The sequence below is a fragment of the Suncus etruscus genome, chromosome 9 (genome assembly GCF_024139225.1).
Source record: "Suncus etruscus isolate mSunEtr1 chromosome 9, mSunEtr1.pri.cur, whole genome shotgun sequence".
Taxonomy (NCBI): Eukaryota; Metazoa; Chordata; class Mammalia; order Eulipotyphla; family Soricidae; genus Suncus; species Suncus etruscus.
The window spans coordinates 15594186-15613065 of record NC_064856.1 but is presented as its reverse complement, the minus strand read 5'-3'; the positions used below and the strand labels follow the sequence as shown (position 1 = coordinate 15613065).

General features: G+C 43.5%; 1 protein-coding gene across 2 annotated transcripts in view; it reads left to right on the top strand.

The window, feature by feature from the left end:
* Positions 1 to 18880, top strand: part of RPN2 (ribophorin II) — a 65571-nt gene that overhangs the window by 29403 nt on the left and 17288 nt on the right. For both annotated transcript variants that reach the window (XM_049779198.1, XM_049779197.1), the window contains exons 8-10: positions 1729 to 1847; positions 3741 to 3846; positions 17925 to 18016. In XM_049779198.1, the coding sequence (XP_049635155.1) occupies positions 1729 to 1847; positions 3741 to 3846; positions 17925 to 18016 (317 nt within the window). The remainder of the gene's footprint in view (positions 1 to 1728; positions 1848 to 3740; positions 3847 to 17924; positions 18017 to 18880) is intronic.

Below are 18880 nucleotides of genomic sequence, written 5' to 3'. Positions count from 1 at the left end.
CATGAGGTAGCTCCATTATATTCCCCAGTATATGAGCAAGGTTCATTTCCCTTGGCCCGAATGGAGTGAGTTAGTCCCAGAACTCAAGTCTGTCTCTAAATCAAGCTTTTGCTCTAGCAGGGATCCTCAAACTTTTTAAACAGGGGGCCAGTTCACTGTCCCTCAGACCATTGGAGGGTCTTACTATAGTAAAAATAAAACTTATGATCGAATTCTTATGCACACTGCATATATCTTATTTTGCAATAAAGAAACAAAACAGATACAAATACAATATGTGGCCCTCGGGCCATACTTTGAGGATCACTGCTCTAGAGGATTTTTTGTTTAATTAAAAAAAAAAAATGGGGGACCGGAGGGATAGCATGGAGGTAAGGTGTCCGCCTTGCATGCAGAAGGTCTGTGGTTCAAATCCTGGCATCCCATATGGTCCTCTAAGCCTGCCAGGAGTGATTTCTGAGCATAGAGCCAGGAGTAACCCCTGAGCACTGCCAGGTGTGACCCAAAAACCAAAAATAAATAAATAATTTTTGAGTTTGGGGGCCACACCCAGCAGCGCTCAGGGGTTTCTCCTGTCTCTGTACCCAAAAATTTCTCTTGGCAGACTTGGGGGATCATATGGGGTGCCAGAGTTCCAACCCGGGCCCATCCCGGGTCTGCTACACGCTGGGCATTTGCCTTACCACTGTACTATTGTACTGGCCATGATTTTTTTTTTTTTGTTTTTGTTTTTGGGCCACATCCAGTAACGCTCAGGGGTTACTCCTGGCTATGTGCTCAGAAGTTGCTCCTGGCTTGGGGGACCATATGGGACACCGGGGGATCGAATCGCGGTCCGTCCAAGGCTAGCGCAGGCAGGGCAGGCACCTTACCTTTAGCGCCACCGCCCGGCTCCTGGCCATGATTTTTTATTTAAAAGTTTTCCTTCCTTTTATTGTTTTTGGGACCACATTTGGTTATGCTCAAGAGATACTCCTGGCTCTGTGCTCAAGGCTCACTCCTGCCAGTTTCAGGAAACCATACTGGGTGCCAGGGTTTGAACCTGGGTTGATTACCTGCAAGGCTAGTGCTCTGCCCACAGTACCATTGCTCAGCCCTTGTTCTACTTGTTCTAGAGGATTTGAAATAGTCAGGACTTCAAGAAATTAAGTGCACAGAAACATGAATTCCTTGCACTTAATTTCTTGAAAAATCTACTGTTTACCCTCCAGTTTTCCCATTGCTAATATTGTCATAAAGGATGTCTGTTTAAGTAGATACTGTATAAGTTTTATAATAATATTTTAAAAATTGTTTAGCGAATAGAACTGGCAATCAGAAAGGAAAGTAATTTGGGGTCAGTCATTATTTCTTCTGTGCTCTAGTTTTATCTAAAAATAAGATCACCAGGCAAGATCTTCAGAGGTAGAGCAATAATACAGGGGGTAGGGTAGGGTAGGTTTAGACACTAGAACCCTCTATAATTCCCCAATTCTGCCAGGAATAAGTCTTAAGTACAGTTGAGTGTAGCACAAAAACAAAGATATTGTAGCTCATCCCCACCACTCACCCTTTGGAATCAATATTCTTCCTAATCCAGTTGTTTTTCTTTGTTTCATCTCTGATAAATAGACCAAAGGTCATTGAGAATTTCCTGAAGTTTTTCTTCTCCTCAGAGATTGCTCCCTATGAATTAAGCATCCCAGCACAGCCTGTGGTACTACAAATAATCTTTTATTTAATTTTCAGTTGCAAGTCACCAACGTTCTGTCCCAGCCTCTTACTCAGGCTTCAGTTCAGCTGGAACATGCTAAATCTGTTGCTTCCAGAGCCACAGTTCTGCAAAAGACCCCATTTAGTTCTGCAGGGTAAGTACCAAGCATGGCTGTCAAAAAAATAATTTTCCTCTAAAAGAATTTTTATTAGAAAAAAGGGGCCAGCTCGGTGATGCTAGAGGTAAGGCGTCTGCCTTGCAAGCCCTAGCCTAGGACAGATCGAGGTTCAATCCCCCGGCGTCCCAGATGGTCCCCCAAGGAGCGATTTCTAAATGCATAGCCAGGAGTAACTCCTGAGTGTCAACAGGTGTGTCCGAAAAAGGAAAAAGTGTTTCCTTTCATTTTATCTATCCAGTTCTCTATGAGATTAAAGATTCGATATTTTATTTTTATTGGCAACATTAAATAATGTTATGTAAGTTTCAAGCAAGCTAAGTATCAGTTTTGGGGGGGTTTATGGAACAGAGGAGCATGGTGAATTGGACCCAGGACATCATATATTACAGTTCACCACTTAAGCCACTCTCTGGCTCCAATGGTCAGGTTTTATATGTAGTTTTGTTAAATTTCATTCACAAGTTAATAAGATCAAGAATGTTGAGTTTTGGGGCCGGGCGGTGGCGCTAAAGGTAAGGTGCCTGCCTTACCTGCGCTAGCCTAGGACGGACCGCGGTTCGATCCCCCGGCGTCCCATATGGTCCCCCAAGCCAGGAGCAACTTCTGAGCGCATAGCCAGGAGTAACCCCTGAGCGTTACCGGGTGTGGCCCAAAAACCAAAAAAAAAAAAAAAAAAAGAATGTTGAGTTTTAGAAATAATGGTTTGTTTTTTTTATCATAAAGTAAAACCAGTACTCTATGAAATTAAAAGACAATAATACAAATGATAATAGATGACTGACAAAGATTTTATCCCTGGGATCCCATCTGGTCCCCCAAGTCATCCTTAAGCACAGAGCTTGGAGTAATCCCTGAGCATCACCATGTGTGGCCCCAGAACAAACAAGATAAAATCATTATAACTAGAATAAAAAATTACATTGGAGATTTGAGATAAAATTTTTGTTTACATTTTCCACTTATTTATAAAGATATACATGTACATATGTGTGTACACAGGTGTATATATATATATATTTTTTTTTTTTTTTTTTTTGATTTTGGGCCACACCTGGTGGCACTCTGGGGTTACCTCTGGCTATGCATTCAGAAATCGCTCCTGGCTTGGGGAACCATATGGAACGCCAGGGGATCGAACCGCAGTCCGTCCAAAGGCTAGCGCTGGCAGACACCTTACCTCTTGCACCACCGTTCCAACCCCTATTTTTGTTTATTGTTTTTAATCACACCCAGCAGTGCTCAGGAGGGCTTTCTTCTGATGCTGAACTCAGTGATCATTTCTAGCAGGAACCATATAGGATGTTCGATATCGAAAGAGTCACCTGCATGCAAGTGTAATTTAAATACAACATAAACACATAACTATCACTAGCCCCTACTGTTTCCCTTTAAAGTAAAATTATATTTTAGGTTAGGAAGATATGCTTTCTTTACTTGGGGGGAGGTCACAGCTGGCAGCGCTTGGGTTAGTCCTGGTTCTGCCCTCAGAAATCACTCCTGGCTTGGGGTGACCATATGGATGCCAGGAATCGAACCCAGGTTTGTCCTGGGTTGGCTGCATGCAAGGGAAATGCCCTACTGCTGTTCTATCTCTCCTGCCCCAAAATATGCTTTCTTAAGGAAATTTACAAGGCATAGGAGAGAAGAAGTAACAATGTCTACAGTCATACTAACCTGTACAAACTACTTTATATCTTCTGGAAGTTTTCCTCTGATTATAACCTGTGACAAAGCAGGGACTGTCCAGGATGCAGAAAGTTGAACATTAAGGAGGTGGTAGCTCTGCATTGTCTCCTCATTTGTTCTCTGTGCATTCTATTCATGACTTTCTGTTTGGGAGTTCAGTAACTCTGCTGTCATTCTTAACAGGAATGTTTTTGAACTAAACTTCGTGAATGCCAAATTACCCAGTGGTTATTATGACTTCTCTGTCAAAGTTGAAGGTGACAGCCGTTACATTGCAAATACAGTAGAGGTATGTGCTTTTCTTGTCTTCTCCATTGTCATGGTTCATGCTATATGTGCAAGAAAATGACCAAAAATTAACATTTGGTTCCTTCAGTTAAAAAATGAGTGGATGTGGGTTAAGAGAGGGATAAGTTTGGAACCAGAGACATACTAAATGACTGAATGAATGGGGCCTGGAGAGATAGCACAGCGGCGTTTGCCTTGCAAGCAGCCGATCCAGGACCAAAGGTGGTTGGTTCGAATCCCGGTGTCCCATATGGTCCCCCGTGCCTGCCAGCAGCTATTTCTGAGCAGATAGCCAGGAGTAACCCCTGAGCAATGTCGGGTGTGGCCCAAAAACCAAACCAAACCAAACAAAACAAAACCTGAATGAATGCCTTATATGCAGGAAGTCCAATTTTGACCCTATTATCATATGGTTCCCCAAATACCACTAGATGAACCGTCTAGCTTAGTGCTGGGAATAGCTCTGTCTGTACGTGGTGTAGCTAGGAATACAGTGTGACCCAAAACCAGAAACAGCAATACATCAAGAGAAAGTTAGGTTCAAGTGGTGCTGTTTGACAGACAACCTGGTCTTTTACCTGTCACCATTTTCCATTATAATTTGGCATGACTAGTTTACATGGAATTTAGGAAATAAAAAAATATGACATAGTTCTGCCGAAGCAGGAATAGTTCTAAAATGTTATGTCAGACTTTAATAGGTTTAGAACAGTGCTTGATGCTAATTAAGTAATAAAAAGCATCACGTGGACATATGGCCCTATAATGAGGCTATTTGGGGAAAGCACACAAGAAAATCTTCCATAATGAACTATTTGCGATGTTTCTCCTACTCTGGTTCTATTGAAGATCTGAGTGGTTTTAAAAGTGAAAAGCTCTGCCTCATTTATTGTGGTCTGAGGCATTTTACATCAATAGTTTTCCAGCTAATTGATGTTTTCCCCGTTAGGCCCCCCCTTGATTTTCATTTTCACCCTTTGAAGGAAGTTTATTTTAGCTAAATTGTGCGTTTTGCAACTTTTAAAAATTGGAACACAGTTTAACCTTTCCTTATTGTAAACTAGAATCACCAGTAGTTGAACCCTTTCTTGATGCCTGTTGAAGTTCTATGTGCATAGAACATACTACTGCTGTTGGATAACGATACCTTAACCTGTTGGAGTATGTGCATAGCTGGTATTGTCTGTCCTATTGCAGTGTGTCAGAGCTATTTCTGTTTCTCTTCCCACTGCCTAAAGACAAATGGGACCACCTTCCTTCATTTTCTGGATGAGGGTGAGAGTAACTGTTCTGGTCATTTACTCTGCATAGGTAGAGCCTTGGCATAATTCTAGTTTGATGTTTAGCTGTTTCATTTTGAAATAATTGCAACTTAAGGAAAGTTGCAAGAGTAATACAAAAAATTCTCATTTACCCAGCTTCCCAAATGTTGACTGATATAACTCTACTGGTCAATAACAGGAAGTTAATATTAGTTTACTGCTGTCATCGACTTTATAAACTTTAGCTACTTGCTTCTTCTCCAGCCTTCTCCAGCTCAGAGTAATTTCTTTTTTTTTTTTTTTTTTTTTTTTTTTGGTTTTTTGGACCACACCCGTTTGACGCTCAGGGGTTACTCCTGGCTATGCGCTCAGAAATCGCCCCTGGCTTGGGGGGACCATATGGGACGCCGGGGGATCGAACCTCGGTCCGTTCCTTGGCTAGCACTTGTAAGGCAGACACCTTACCTCTAGCGCCACCTTCCCAGCCCCTCAAGAGTAATTTCTCTCTTGGGTCTTGACACTTTTGAAGAGAACTGGTCAGTTACTTTGTAGAATGTCTCTCTTTGGGGTTTGTCTGCTATTTCCCCAAAATTGAATTTATTTCATGGCTTTTTTTTTTTTTTTTTTTAAGGAATATTCTGAGTTTCTTCACTGCAGTGTTGCCATTTTTCTGCTTTATCATTGTCTAGAACTTTAGGTTCTTCTGCCTTCCAGTTCTCAGTATGAATTCTGATGACCTTGCCTGCCAGTTAATCCTGGTGTGTTTTTCTAAAGTTGATTGTATCTTTTACTTCTGCATTTACTAATTGGAACTATACTGTAAGAAAACATTGTACTCTCATAAACATGAATTTACTGGATTTTGTTCTATTTCTTATATTTTGTATTTACAGATAGTAATTTTATTCTCAAGGTTAGGACTCATTACTATCATTTCTCATATTCTTGCACATCTTATCCCATTTGCCTTTGCCAGGCTCTTTGAGCAGACTTCTGTAACATGCTCTCTTTTTTTTTTTTTTTTTTTTTTTTTGTTGGTTTTTGGTTTTTGGGCCACCCCCGGTGGTGCTCAGGGGTTACTCCTGGCTGTCTGCTCAGAAATAGCTCCTGGCAGGCACGGAGGACCATATGGGACACCAGGATTCGAACCAACCACCTTTGGTCCTGGATCGGCTGCTTGCAAGGCAAACACCGCTGTGCTATCTCTCCGGGCCCCCTAATTCTAATTTCTATCATATTTTCTCTACCTTTAAGTTCAGACAAGCAAACTTAGATTCTCATTCCAACATTTCCTCTAGAAAACTTTTAGCTTGTTTTCTGAGAATTTTTTTCTTTTATATTTTCTTTTTTATTTTTTTATTTTTTATTTTTTATTTTTTTTTGGTTTTTGGGTCACACCCGGCGGTGCTCTGGGGTTACTCCTGGCTGTCTGCTCAGAAATAGCTCCTGGCAGGCACGGGGGACCATATGGGACACTGGGATTTGAACCAACCACCGTTGGTCCTGGATCGGCTGCTTGCAAGGCAAATGCCGCTGTGCTATCTTTCCGGGCCCGACATGCTCTCTTTTCTTTTTTTTTTTTTTTTGGTTTTTGGGCCACACCCAAATGCTCAGGGGTTACTCCTGGCTATGCGCTCAGAAGTTGCTCCTGGCTTGGGGGACCATATGGGACACCGGGGGATCGAACCGCGGTCCGTCCAAGGCTAGCGCAGGCAAGGCAGGCACCTTATCTCTTGCGCCACCGCCCGGCCCCCCGACATGCTCTCTTTTAATAAAAGAACAAGGCATCTAGAAAGTCTGACCTTTCCAAGAGTGGCGTTACTTAACATTGCTAGGTAGGCAGGTTAAATACTGTTTGGCAGAAAGTAAAACACTTTCTAGAACTGTCCTGTCTCATCTGACTTTTGGGGGCTTAGTTTGGGTTTTTGATTTTGGTTTTCTGGTCACACATGACCATACTGCAGGCTACTCCTAGCTATTCCTCTGGGTTCAGTGTTCTATGGTTTCCTTCTTCCTAGAAGTGAGGCTCAGGCTCCACAGTGCACTGAAAAAGCTCAGGGCTTCCACTGGATGTGTTTCCATCTGGCCTTCAGTATGAACCTCTGAAGTCTACTCTTGTTTTCTCATAGGAATGCTCTTTTCCCCCTGGTCCTTATGCAGGTCCTGTCAGACCTGTTTCAAACGTGGCTTCTGGTCTGTGCTCCTAGAGAGTTTCAGTTGTGCAGTATGTATTATATAGATATAATAAATACATTATGTAGTGTAAGAATCTTCATGTGCCTCTGGGCTATTTATCTTTAAAAAAGCCCTGCTTTTTGCTCTATTTGCTTTGTCTATTGTTTGCTAAGAAATAAAACTCTTGGAGCTAAAGCGATAACACAGTGGGTAGGGCGTTTGCTTTGCCAACCCAGGACCAAATGGAGTTTGATCCCTGGCGTCCCATAGAGTCCCCCGAGAGTGTGTGTGTGTGTGTCCAAATGGAGTTTGATTTGTGGCGTCCCATAGAGTCCCCCGAGTGTGTGTGTGTGTGTGTGTGTGTGTGTGTGTGTGTGTGTGTGTGTGGCGATTTCTGAGCATTTCTGAGTGTAGAGTCAGAGTAACCCCTGAGCACCTCCAGAGGGTGTGTGAGGGTGTATGTGGTTGTGTGTGTGTGTGTGCGTGTAGCAACTTCTGAGCATTTCTGAGCATAGAGCCAAAGTGTGAATGTGTGTGGGGGGCGATTTCTGAGCATAGAGCCAGAGTAACCCCTGAGCACCTCCAGAGGGTGTGTGAGGGTGTATGTGGTTGTGTGTGTGAGGGTGTGTGGTGTGTGTGTGTGTAGCAATTTCTGAGCGTAGAGCCAGAGTAACCCCTGAGCACCTCCAGAGGGTGTGTGGTGTGCGTGTGTGTGTGTGTGTGTGCGTGTGTAGCAATTTCTGAGCGTAGAACCGTAGAACCAGAGAGAGAGAGAGAGAGAGAGAGAGAGAGAGAGAGAGAGAGAGAGAGAGGAGAGAAGAGAGAGGAGGGAGAGAGAGAGAGAGGGAGAGAGAGAGGAGAGAGGAGGGGGAGAGAGAGAGAGAGAGAGAGAGAGAGAGAGAGAGAGAGAGAGAGAGAGAGAGAGAGGAGAGAGAGAGAGAGAGAGAGAGAGAGAGAGAGGAGAGAGAGAGAAGAGAGAGAAAAGAGAGGAGAGAACTCTTGGGGGTACAGTAATAGCACAGTGGTACGGTGTTTTGCCTTGCATGCCAATGACCCCGGGACAGACCTGGGTTCGAACAGGCATCCCATATGGTCTCCCAAGCCTGCTAGGACAACTTCTGAGCCCAGAGCCAGGAATAACCACTGATCGCCACAGACCTGGGTTCGATCAGGCAATCCATATGGTCTCCCAAGCCTGCTAGGACAACTTCTGAGCCCAGAGCCAGGAATAACAACTGATCGCCACCAAGTGTGGCTCAAAAACAAAAAAACAAACAAACAAAAAACCCTTGAAATAAAACTCTTGGGGCTGGAGGAATAGTTACAGTGGACAGGATATTTTCCTTACATATGGCCAACCTGTGTTCAATCCCTAGCACCTCATATATTTACCTGAGCACCATTAGGGTGATTCTTGAATACAGAGCTCAGGAACAGGTCCTCATCACAGGCAGTATGGCTGAAAACAACAAAAAAGGAGAACTCTTAGGTTGAATTTAAGCTCTCTGCTTTTCTTGAACTGAATATGTTTTTTTTTCCCCTTGCCCAGATTTGGGACTTACGGTTCTAGTGTGAGATTTTTTAAAATTCTGCTTTGCCTTTTAGTGTTGTTGTGTTTTTTGGCCACACCTGATGGTGCTCAGGGTCTCTTCCCAGTATACTAGGATTTGAACCCAGGTTAGCTTTGTACAAGGCAATTGACCTATTCTATTTCTTTGACTTCTCTCCATGTGTTTTCTTCATCCTTGTCAAAAATCAATTGAAGAGGGGGCTGGAGTGATAGTATAGCAGGTAGGCATTTACTTTGGATGTGGCTGGTCCAGGACTGACCCAAATATGATCCCCAGCATCCCGTATAGTCCCCTGAGCCTGCCGGGAGCGATTTCTGAACACAGTCAGGAGTAACCCCAACCCCCTCTTCCCCAAAATCAATTGAAGAGGCTAGGTAGATAGCTTAAGTTAGCTCAAGTAGTAAAGCATAGACTCACTGGATGGCTCCCCATGCACCATTGGATAAGGTTATGGGGGTCTCGACACTCCTGGTTTGCCTCTTGTCACCCGTGGTGCCCCACTATTGCCACCACTATCAATTTGAGCTAGACCCCTATGAATAAAGCCCGTTGACCACAAATGTAAAGGATAATTTCTAGATTTTACTCTATTTTTGTGTTTCTCAATACCGTGCTGTCTTGATTATTCAACAGCTTTTTTTTTTAATAAATCTGGTGTTTCTGTGGTCCTTGGAAAAATGATTTTAAGTTCAAAATAGCAGAAATAGCAGCTAATAGCTATTACTCATGTAATGATAATAATCCCTAACTGACGCCACTGTTATTTTCCTTCTCTGTGATGGAGTAAACTTCCAAAATCTCCTCTCCCCCCACTTTCTGGAGTCAGGGGCAAGACGAGGACAGTTGAGGGCCTGCCAAGCCTCCCAGCACTCCCCAGGCTAGGGAGAAGGGCTCCGGTATGGGGCCTCCCCAAACCCCATACCTGGCAAGAGCTGGTCTCCAGAATCAAGGAGGAAACCGGAAGCCAGATGTCTGCCCACCCTCCTCCCCATGCACCTCCCTCCTGGAGTACGGAGGGAGGAGGGAAGCCTGAGGACCATTAAGAGTCCACCTGAACCCACTTCTGGCCATCTGAGCTGGCACCCAGGGAAGGCCTGGAGTTAGGGGAAAAAGACAAGGATGGCTGGGGGCCTGCCAAGCCTCCCAGCACTCCGCAGGGTAGGGAGAAGGGCTCCGGTATGGGGCCTCCCGAAACCCCATACCTGGCAAGAGCTGGTCTCCAAAATCAAAGAGGAAACTGGAAACCATAATCTTCGTTATTCTATTAGCTTTCAAGAGCAGAACCAATTTACTGTCCTGGGCGTGCCTGGCTTTGGCCAGAGAACATTATGGGTGTGGAAGGCACAACACCTAATAGCACTCACTGATGTTGGCCTGGCTATCGAGGAAGCATGGGTTTCGGGATGTTTTCATTAGCATTAATTGCCCCTAATGTACCATCATTTTGGACTGTAATGAGCTAAACAGGGAGGTTATTACTCTCAGCAGAAAGACTGCATTTCCTGGCATTAAAACATCTATTGAGGTGTATGTGGCATGCAACACGTGCAAAGAAAGGACTAGAGGGAGTCTTTGTAGTCGCTAAACAAGTTCCTTTCCCATTATAAAAACTAACCCTGCCGAGGGTGTTGGTTTAAAAGAAGTCACTAACCAATAGGAGCCTACACTAAATGCCTGACAGCTGGGCTTTGAAACAAGTTATGAGGACTTTTATTTCTTAGTTTGCTTTGAAAGCAGTGTAAAACACTTCCCTTTGAGACATTTCCAGAGACTCATTTGTAGCAGGATTTTTGGAGTAAGAGAACTATTTTAAACTGTTTTCTATTAAAAAACAGCCCCGCACCCTCCCCATACTACAAAGAAAGTAGTGACTCGGGAAGCCTTTTCAATTAGGCCTAGAATAAACCAAAAATGACTTGAGTGCACTGCAATTTGCCCTATGTCATTCCATATGTCTGAGGAATGCTTGTGATCTTTGTCTTCGTGTCAAATAAACATAAAGATGAATTCTGAAGAGCAAGCTTTAGTAACTATGGGCTTCCTGCAAGTTTGTAGTCAGCATTCTATGTGAAAATTGGAAAATTCGGGCCCGGAGAGATAGCACAGCGGCATTTGCCTTGCAAGCAGCCGATCCAGGACCAAAGGTGGTTGGTTCAAATCCTGGTGTCCCATATGGTCCCCCGTGCCTGCCAGGAGCTATTTCTGAGCAGCTAGCCAGGAGTAACCCCTGAGCACCGCTGGGTGTGGCCCAAAAACAAACAAACAAACAAAAAATGGCTACATAGGGGCCGGAGAGATAGCATGGAGGTAAGGCAATTGCCTTTCATTCAGAAGGTCATTGGTTCGAATCCTGTCATCCCATATGGTCCCCCGAGCCTGCCAGGAGCAATTTCTGAGCATAGAGCCGGAGTAACCCCTGAGCGTTGTCGGGTGTGGCACAAAAACCAAAATATATATATTGGCTGTATAATATTCCATTGTGTAGATGTACCATAGTCCCTTAAGTCACTCATTTGTTGTTGGGTACCTGGGTTACTTCCAAGTTCTGGTTATTGTAAATAGTGATGCAATGAATATAGAAGTGCAGAGGGCATTTTTGTATTGTTTTTTGTGTTCCCAGGGTATATCCCTGGGTGTTGCATTGCTAAATTGTATGGGGATGGGAGGTCAATTTACAGTTCTTTGAGGAATATCCATATTGTTTTCCAGAAAGGCTGAACTAGATAACATTCCCGCCAGCAGTGAATTAGAGTTCCTTTTTCCCCACATCTATGCCAGTTCTTTAATTCATTTTGATTTGACTTTTGTGCATGGTATTAAAGGGAGGTTTGACTTCACTTTTTTTGCATGCAGTTGACCAGTTTTCTCAACACCACTTGTTGAAGAGACTTTTCTTACTCCACATTGTATTTCTTGCTCCTTTATCAGCGATTAATTGGTTGTATACCTGAGGGTCTCTCTGTCTTTGTTGCAAACCATGCGGTTTTAATGACAGTTGGCTTATAGTACTTTTGTTTTGTTTTGTTTTGTTTTTGTTTTTGGGTCACACCTGGCAGTGCTCAGGGGTTACTTTTGGTTCTACACTCTGAAATCGCTTCTGACAGGCTCAGGGGACCATATGGGATGCCGGGATCCAAACCACTGTATTTCTGCATGCGAGGCAAATGCCCTAACTTCATGCTATCTCTCTGGCCCTTATTGGCTTCTACTTCATCAGTGATCTAGATAAGCTGCTGCAGGTTGGGATCCAAGGTCCTTACACAAAGTACCTTCAGCTCTGTCCCCTTCACTGCCTGCTTCTGTCCCACCTGAGGGGGCCTCTGCCACATTCAGAACAGGGACCATATGCCCTGATGTTCCATGTTCCAGTGAATGGCACTGCACGCGCAGTCCTGGTGATTAACCACCAGGATCAAATCACTCACCATTGTTGAGTCTTCTTGGGTCCTCAGGTTGCTGTTCGAGTATCAGTTGTAAAATAAATCACACATTGTGAAATCACGCCACACAACGTATTTCTAACCCCAGGAGGATGGATCTGACGAAGCAGGTTAGCCACAAGAATTAATAAAGCCAGTCAGGAGAGAATCATGGAGTCTGTTTGCTTTTCACCTCATGGTCTCTATGCACGCCAAGCCAGACTGGATTTGTATTTATTCTCCCAGTACAAATTCAGCCAGGTCTGGGATTGTAGAGTGAGGACTTTTACACATCAAAGGGATAGGTTTCCAGGAAAGAGGAAGATGAGGGATTGCCTTTGTTTTGGGTTAATATCTGGGAATCCTCTCATAGCTCATAATTGACAGGCAGCTGTACCTGAGTACCTCTTATGACTTTCTTATCACTATGATTAGGATCCACTTAGTTGCCTTTCATAAATCTGTAAATGTGTCTTATCTATCCATGAGGACAGAGAGTGATTTCCCACCACCACCACCAATGAACAATTTGGTGCCAACCTTTACCATGAAGCTACATTACTGGCTAAAAAGTGATAACGTGGTAATTTTATTTCTTGATTTATGTGTTTTTTTATTTTAAATCTAATTTCTTTGGGGGTTTTTTTTGGTTTTGTTTTTTGTTTTTTTTGTTTTGGTTTTGAGTCACACCGGGCAGAGCTCAGGGGTCACTCCTGGCAGGCTCAGGGGACCATATGGGATACCAGGATTCGAGTCACCGTCCTTCTGCATGAAAGGCAAACACCCTACCTCCATGCTATCTCTCTGGCCCTCTTTTTTTTTTTTTTTGGTTTTTGGTTTTTGGGTCACACCTGGCAGTGCTCAGGGTTACTCCTGGCAAGCTCGGGGGACCATATGGGGTGCCAGGATTTGAACCTATGACCTTCTGCATGAAAGGCAAACACCTTACCCTCTCCGGCCCCCTCTTTTTTTTTTTTTTTTTTTTTTTTTTTTTTTTTTTGGTTTTTGGTTTTTGGGTCACACCTGGCAGTGCTCAGGGTTACTCCTGGCAAGCTCGGGGGACCATATGGGGTGCCAGGATTTGAACCTATGACCTTCTGCATGAAAGGCAAACACCTTACCCTCTCCGGCCCCCTCTTTTTTTTTTTTTTTTTTTTTTTTTTTTTTTTTTTTTGGTTTTTGGTTTTTGGGTCACACCTGGCAGTGCTCAGGGTTACTCCTGGCAAGCTCGGGGGACCATATGGGGTGCCAGGATTTGAACCTATGACCTTCTGCATGAAAGGCAAACACCTTACCCTCTCCGGCCCCCTCTTTTTTTTTTTTTTTTTTTTTTTTTAGTTTTGGGGCCACACCTGGTGATGCTCAAGGGTTACTCCTGGCTCTGCACTCAGAAAACACTCCTGGCTTTGAGGACCATATGGGTTGCCAAGGATTGAACCCAGGTCCATCCAAGGTCAGCTACATGCAAGGCAAGTGCCCTACCACTGTGTTTTTACTCCGGCCCCAGGTAATTCTTTTTAATATAGTAGTGTCCAAATAAAGAAAATGATAGGAAATGGATAAAAGAATTGGAGCACATGCTTTGCATGTGGGAGGAGGCCTGAATGCCATCCCTTGCATTATGAGGTCAGAATCTACCAGCTGTGGCCCCAAAGCAAAGAGTCACAAAAAAGAAAATTGTGGCTTAATGGTAGAATACACTTATACCCTGTATGCGTAAGGCCCTGACTTTGAGACCCAGGAATTGTTTCATTCACCCAAGGGAAATAGACAAAAGGGAAGAAAGTATAAACATGTTCTCATCCCTCCAATATTTATTTGTTGTTTTTTTTTTTTTTTTAAGGTCTCTTAAGCAACTCTTAGAGATATTCCACTTGGTGCTACTTTTCTGTCCCAAGAGTGCTTGGGCGACCTCTGGTGTCACCTCAGCAGTACTTGGGAGACTAGACAGACCCAGGACCCTCACTGATGCCAGGCTTGTGCTCTAACCCTTTAAACCATTTCCCTGGCTCTCTGGGAATTTTATTTTATTTTTTTACTGTTGGTTTCTCCCCCCCCCCCCCTGCCCTCTTTGATTTCTCCATTCCTTTTCCACAGTTAGACTTTCTTCTCTCCTCCTCCTCTAATTCCTCCTCTCCTGGCTCTGTCTCAGGTTTCTCCCTTTGCCCATCTTTACATATATGTTCCTGAACTTGTCCCTTGTTCTATATCCCTGTGATTTAGCACTATCCATTAGTCACCCTTCCCAAATAGGCTCTGTTCCCTACACTCAAATTCTTCACATAATCACTTTAACTTTCTAGGACATCTGATACATTTACCGAGGGTACACTGACCTTCAGTAGTCCAAAAACATTTTGAACTCATTCCTATTTCTCATATTAAACAAAAACTGAACATCTATGTATACATTTCCCTGAAAACTCCCAATGGTTAACTACTTAATGGTTAACTAAGAGAGACAGAGGTTCTCTCATGCAATCATTGGTTTTCTCAAAAAACGAATTTTTTTTTCTTTTCAAAGACTACGCCTGGTTTGATGCTCCGGGTTACTTCTGATGGTACAAGGGAACTGTTTGGTGCTGGAAATTGAACCTGGGCTTCTTGCAAACAAAACATGTGTTCCAGCGCTTGGAGCTATTTCCCTGGCCCAGTTAGTTTTTAAAGAAATAGTAAAAGATGCATGTAACTAAGTTCAGCATAGAAAAATATACAATGGGCCAGGGAGATGATTTCACCCAGTTGCTGGGACTCGGGGACAGGCAGTGATGTGGACTGTAATTCTGTCATAGGTGACTATTCAAAGCATGGAGGTAGTATTTCCGTAGATACCTTACCTTGTCCTTTGTAATTGCTCCATAATTCAGAGAGTTTGCATCCCATTATTTATTGAACTAGTCTCCTGCTTATAGACTTTTAAGTGGGGTAATGATTTCAAGATCACATTTACAAATTAAGTGGGTTCTTAAGCGGATAAGTCTGAAGTGAAAAGGAAATTTTCTGGTTAATGTTGATGAAAATTGCAAAGTGGTTAACTATGAAGACAGATTGCTGTTATAGTGCCGGGTACCACTCAATTCTTTTTTTCTTCCCGAACCGGAAAGCTTCCTGAGCCTTCTTGCTTTGTATCTTCCTTAATCAGTTCCTTCTCTTATGCTTCTATTATAGCTTGTCTTCCCTCCATTAAAACACTGACCTGGTATTGCTTTGTTTTACCTCATAATATGCTTCCCTTTGGGACAGAGAATGTACCTTACTCTCTCTCTGTGTCCCCTCTGCTTATAGGGACTCCAGATAACTCAGGGTGTAGGCAAAGGGATCTCCCTGGGGCATTCTGTCTGTGGGGCCAAGAAGATGACTCAGGAGTCAGGCGTGTATACCTTGGATGTGCTAGTTTGATCCCTGGCACTGGAGGTTCCCTGAATACCATTAGACCGTGGTTGCTCCAAGCACTGTGGCCCAAGCAGGGACACTCACTTGGGAGCCCTCTTCCCCCGCAAAATTAGCCAATAGTGTATTTGTTGAGGAGATAGTGTGGAAAGCTGGACATCTAGGTTCATTTCTCAGCATATTTCCCATACCTGGACTCCTGAGCACCATCTACTATGCCCCCAAACTGGGAAACAAACAAGCCAGAGAAAGTCAGTCGCCTAGTCAAAGCTCTTTGGCTACTTCTAGAGCCTCCATCCAGTTTTTCTGCAGACGGACGTGACTCCTATGCCTCTCTGGGCTGAGCTTCCCACAGCACTGTTTGCTCTGGTTTCCAGTGCGACTCAAGTCATGGAGCTACTCATGCATGCCATACTCTGTATCTCTCTGGGTTGACTGTACCCAAAGGCACTCACATGTCTCTTTGTCATTTTCTAGACTCAGGGAAAAGTGAGACTAGTTATAACTGCCAGTGTGTGTCCTGTATTCAAAAGTAGGAAGTGACTTTATTATCTGGTTTATTATAATAGCTCTTTCACTGGTAGACTTTGAGGAAGTTAGGGGGAGCTGTTGGAGGTTGCTCCTGTGGTCTTCAGGGGCTGCCTTGGCTCCATAGGTGGAATCGTCCCTATAAGTGCAGGGATCTGGTAATTGTTGGGAATTATGCCTACGCCTACAGGTCTTTGCTCTATCTCTGGGCCCTTGGTGCTTTAAGCCAACAGAGTACTCCTTTCCAGGCTGATAACTGAGGCAGTAGCAAAGTGGCTATTATATAGTCAGAAGAGAAGCTCCCAGAAAGGAAATCCTTAATAACTATCTTTATTCCTTTTTAATTTTTCTTCTTTGACCTTGATTCGAGACGGTCACATTTTAGAAATATGCTGCAGCTATCTTTCAATTATTTGCACAGCCCTCTATTTTTTTCCCTGGATCCTATCTTAGACTATAAGCCAGTGGATTTGGCAAGGATTTTCTTCAGCATTACATTCAAGCTTATCAAATATTTGGAAGGCTTACAGATAAATGTTTGCTCATAAAAAAAAAAAAAGTGCCTTAGGTTTATATAATTTGCACATTCAAACTTAGATTCTCATTCCAACATTTCCTCTAGAAAACTTTTAGCTTGTTTTCTGAGAATTTTTTTCTTTTATATTTTCTTTTTTATTTTTTTATTTTTTATTTTTTATTTTTTTTTGGTTTTTGGGTCACACCCGGCGGTGCTCAGGGGTTACTCCTGGCTGTCTGCTCAGAAATAGCTCCTGGCAGGCACGGGGGACCATATGGGACACCGGGATTTGAACCAACCACCTTTGGTCCTGGATTGGCTGCTTGCAAGGCAAACGCCACTGTGCTATCTCTCCGGGCCCCTTTTATATTTTCTTAAATGAAAACAGTACACAGCTTTTATTGTTATCTGGTCATATGAGGAGAATCCACACAATATGAACAAATGTTTTAGAGTTCTACTCCCTGCGGTGGACACCCAAAACCATGCTGGTGTTTCTTCAGCAAGTATTCACTTCACTGATCACATGTGATCACATCATTGATCATTGCTAGTGGGAGACACTTGGCAATAGAATAATAGTCTCTCCTTTTAGCATGCTCTGGATGACTATTTCCTTTTTTCTTTATTTTTTTCTTTATTTTTCTTTATTTTTGTGGTGCTTGAGACCTAACCTAGGCCTCATGCATGGATATGCTATATATGTGTGTGTGTTTATATGTTCATGGTTGGTTAATTGACTCGATCAATTGACTCCTGCCCTAGAATTTTTCCTGCTCTTGTTCATCATTAATAGTAAAAAAAAAAAATGGGCCGGAGAGATAGCATGGAGGTAGGTGTTTGCCTTTCATGCAGAAGGACAGTGGGATCCCGTATGGTCCCCCGAGCCTGCCAGGAGCGATTTCTGAGCGTAGAGACAGGAGTGATTTCTGAGCGTAGAGACAGGAGTAACCCCTGAGTGCTGCTGGTTGTGACCCCAAAATAAACAAACAAAAAAAATAGTAAAATAAAAATTGGGGTTCCAGAGAAGATTACTCAATAGGGCAAACTCGGGCTTGCATTCAGAAAGCTAAGTTTGATCCTCGTACTGAACACAGCTCTATCTGGCCCAAACTCTCCCCATCAGAAACTGAGTAGAAAAACATGAACATGTGTTATTTCTGGTTATATATTTTCTGGTCTTTATACTGATCTTTCCCCTCTGGATGTGACTCTAGCTCAGAATCAAGATCTCCACTGAAGTCGGTATCACAAATGTCGATCTTTCCACTGTGGACAAGGACCAGAGCATTGCACCCAAAACGACACGGTAAATAGAATGAGAACTGGGTATGGGAGAGCCCCAACTTTACTCACCTGAACATGACTGGTTGTGGCACAAAAAAACAAACAAGCAAGAAAAGAGCTTGCTTTGCTGACCCTGGCCTGGATGTTTTTTCTTTTGTTTTGTGGTTTTTGGGTCACACCTGGCAGTGCTCAGGGGATACTCCTGGCAGTCCCAGGGTACCATATGAGACGCCAGGATTCGAACTGATGACCTGCATGAAAGGCAAACGCCTTACCTCCATGCTATCTCTCTGGCCCCTGGCCTGGATATTTTGATAATGACAGTGGGGTGAAGAACACTATTGAGAATCTACTATAATGGTTTTCTCAGTGCTTTAAGAGCTGAAGAGATTGGAGCGAAGAAATGGTGTCTTTTTCTTTTTCTTTTTTTTTGGATTTTGGGCCACACCCAGCTGTGCTCAGGGGTCACTCCTGGCTATCTGCTCAGAAATAGCTCCTGGCAGGCATGGGGGACCATATAGGACGGCGGGATTTGAACCAACCACCTTGGGTCCTGGATTGGCTGCTTGCAAGGCAAACGCTGCTGTGCTATCTCTCCGGCCCCAAGAAATGGTGTCTTAAAGTAGCATAGGTGTGAGTTCTCTAATAATGTCATTTGGTTTGTTTCCTGGACATCTTTTTTGTTTTGGTTTGGGGCCATACCTGGCAGTGCTCAAGGATCACTCCTGGCTCTGTACTCAGAGGTCATTTCTGTCAGGACTCAGGGGACCATGTAGGTGCCATGGTCAAATCCAGACCAGCTGTCTGCGAGGCAAGTGCCCTACCCACTGTAATATCTCTCTACCACCCATCCTATTATTTTTGTATTTTTTATAGAAGCCACACC